The sequence below is a fragment of the Fukomys damarensis genome, unplaced genomic scaffold, assembly GCF_012274545.1.
Source record: "Fukomys damarensis isolate Sample0158 unplaced genomic scaffold, DMR_v1.0_HiC HiC_scaffold_19, whole genome shotgun sequence".
Lineage (NCBI taxonomy): Eukaryota > Metazoa > Chordata > Mammalia > Rodentia > Bathyergidae > Fukomys > Fukomys damarensis.
This window is the reverse complement of record NW_022900931.1, coordinates 63,585,392-63,588,201: the sequence shown is the minus strand read 5'-3', so window position 1 is coordinate 63,588,201 and position 2,810 is coordinate 63,585,392. Positions and strand designations below refer to the sequence as shown.

Genomic DNA, 2,810 nt, shown 5'->3' with positions numbered 1-2,810 from the left:
CGCCGTGGGAGCGCGCGTGTGCGGGGTTGTGGATCTGCAGGTGTCTCGCCTGGGTGTGTGCGTGTGTCTGGCTCCGAGTTTGTGCTGGGGTCTGCAGGGAGCGGTGGTGTCAATCCGGAGGAATGTGGGGATTCGTGACCCGCCGGGGTGTATGCGTGAGTCCCCTCGTGTCTGTGTGGGCTTCTGTCTGCGGGTGGGGTGCACCTGTGTGTGTGTGTGTGTGTCTTCTCTGTGAGAGTTGTCTGTGTGTGTGCTGTTGGAGGCTGAGTCTGCAGGTCTTTCGCCTGCGTGTGCCACTGTGTAGTTGTAATGCGTTTGTGTTCCTTGAGCAAGCTGCCCGTGTTTATCCGCGTGTGATGCTCGAGTGTGTGGTGTCGGTGTGTGCCGTGTCTTGCCCTGTGGACAGCCTCGTCTGTGGCTGTCTGTCTATCTCCGGGGCATGTGTCTTTGCCAGTGTTTGCGCGTCACTGTGGCTGGCCGCCCCGGGCTGCTGTGTCTTCGGTCCAGGTGTCTGAGTTGTGTGTGGTGTGTGGTGGGGGCTTGTCTCGACCGCGCCTGGCTTGGCTGTCTGGGAATTGGAGACGGGAGCTCCGTGGGGTCTGTGCAGAGCATTTAGTGGGTGTTGCTGGCAGCCTGTCTGAGCCGTGTGTGTGTGTGTGTGTGTGTGCGCTCGCGCGCGCGCACGCGCGCGCCCTGGGTCTGAGAGGCTTGTCACTGTGATCGGCTGGCTCATGTGGGTCATGTGGGTCCGTGTGTGTAGTGTTTATGTCAGTCACGTGAGACCAGTGTTTTCTGCCAGCGCTTTAGGTGTGTGTGTGTGTGCGCTCGCGCGCGCGCACGCGCGCGCCCTGGGTCTGAGAGGCTTGTCACTGTGATCGGCTGGCTCATGTGGGTCATGTGGGTCCGTGTGTGTAGTGTTTATGTCAGTCACGTGAGACCAGTGTTTTCTGCCAGCGCTTTAGGTGTGTGTGTGTGTGCGCTCGCGCGCGCGCACGCGCGCGCCCTGGGTCTGAGAGGCTTGTCACTGTGATCGGCTGGCTCATGTGGGTCATGTGGGTCCGTGTGTGTAGTGTTTATGTCAGTCACGTGAGACCAGTGTTTTCTGCCAGCGCTTTAGGTGTGTGTGTGTGTGCGCTCGCGCGCGCGCACGCGCGCGCCCTGGGTCTGAGAGGCTTGTCACTGTGATCGGCTGGCTCATGTGGGTCATGTGGGTCCGTGTGTGTAGTGTTTATGTCAGTCACGTGAGACCAGTGTTTTCTGCCAGCGCTTTAGGTGTGTGTGTGTGTGCGCTCGCGCGCGCGCACGCGCGCGCCCTGGGTCTGAGAGGCTTGTCACTGTGATCGGCTGGCTCATGTGGGTCATGTGGGTCCGTGTGTGTAGTGTTTATGTCAGTCACGTGAGACCAGTGTTTTCTGCCAGCGCTTTAGGTGTGTGTGTGTGTGCGCTCGCGCGCGCGCACGCGCGCGCCCTGGGTCTGAGAGGCTTGTCACTGTGATCGGCTGGCTCATGTGGGTCATGTGGGTCCGTGTGTGTAGTGTTTATGTCAGTCACGTGAGACCAGTGTTTTCTGCCAGCGCTTTAGGTGTGTGTGTGTGTGCGCTCGCGCGCGCGCACGCGCGCGCCCTGGGTCTGAGAGGCTTGTCACTGTGATCGGCTGGCTCATGTGGGTCATGTGGGTCCGTGTGTGTAGTGTTTATGTCAGTCACGTGAGACCAGTGTTTTCTGCCAGCGCTTTAGGTGTGTGTGTGTGTGTGTGTGTGTGTGCGCGCGCCCGCGCGCGTGCCCGCGCCCGCTGGTGCTGACAGTTGGTGACAGTGTTTTGGGGTTGGGAGGAGAGGGCGGAGGGTTGATGTCTGCTGCTCTGATGGTGTGTCTGTGTGTCGTGGCAGGCATGTGTGGTGATGCATCTGGGTCTGTTGACATGTGTGCCTGATTTCCGTGTGTCCCGGGGCTGAGTTGGTGACATTCAGCTGTGTTTTGGTAGTGCTGATCTTCTGTGTCTGTGGTGTTGATGTGAGTCCCTTGGTGTCTGTGGAGACGGGCCGGGCGCCGGGGACCTGTGGGGCAGCCTACGGTGTGTTTCTGCTCGCCTCCTGATAGCTGCCTTCTGTGTGTCCTGGGCCTATCAGTGGTGGGTCAGTGTGTGGGTTTCCGAATCAGTGCGCCTGTGATGGACGGGATGGGTTTCGCCAGCAGTGTGCATTGTGTACAGGCTTGTGGTGTCTGTGTGTGTGTGTTCCTGGTGTACTGAGTGGCAGCGTCCCTGAGTTGTCCAAGTGTGTGTCCTGGTGTCCGTGTTGTGTACCCTTCACACCGCTATATAAACCCCAGCATCTGGGTCCCGAGTGAGCTCCTGTATCTGGAGAGAGCCCACGCTGTCCTGTGCCTGTCACTGTGTTGGGAAAGTTGTCCCCATTAGCCCTGCCTGAGTCCAGGAGTAGTTTGCATGGCAGGACTGTCACCACCCTCAGACACGCCCCCTCCATCCGGGGGTCCTGGGGCTCCCAGTCCTCACGGCCACCGTGTGCCTGGGAGTCTCCTGGTCAGCAGAACCCCGTGTCATCCCCCAGTTGGGTGGCTCTTGTGGGCCTCACTCTTCTGTCGCACACACACCAACTTTCCCTGCACCTGGGTCGAGCGTGAATGGGGTAGGGTGTGTGCACGCGGGGCCGTGGTCCCTGCTTCCAGCTGACTTCCCGTGTCCCGCAGGCCCCAGGGAGCGCCATGGCCCGTGCACGCCAGGAGGGCAGCTCTCCGGAGCCCGTAGACGGCCCTCGCCCCTTCCCCCTCGGCCGCCTGGTGCCCTCTGC

The 2,810-nt window shown here is 60.8% G+C and overlaps 1 protein-coding gene across 1 annotated transcript in view; it reads left to right on the top strand.

Moving 5' to 3' along the window:
• The first annotated feature begins 61 nt into the window (after window positions 1–61).
• Bbc3 (BCL2 binding component 3) overlaps window positions 62–2,810 on the top strand; it is a 7,064-nt gene continuing 4,315 nt past the window's right edge. The window contains exons 1-2 of the mRNA XM_019210054.2: window positions 62–155; window positions 2,710–2,808. Coding sequence (XP_019065599.1) covers window positions 123–155; window positions 2,710–2,808 — 132 coding nt within the window. The 5' untranslated portion in view covers window positions 62–122. The remainder of the gene's footprint in view (window positions 156–2,709; window positions 2,809–2,810) is intronic.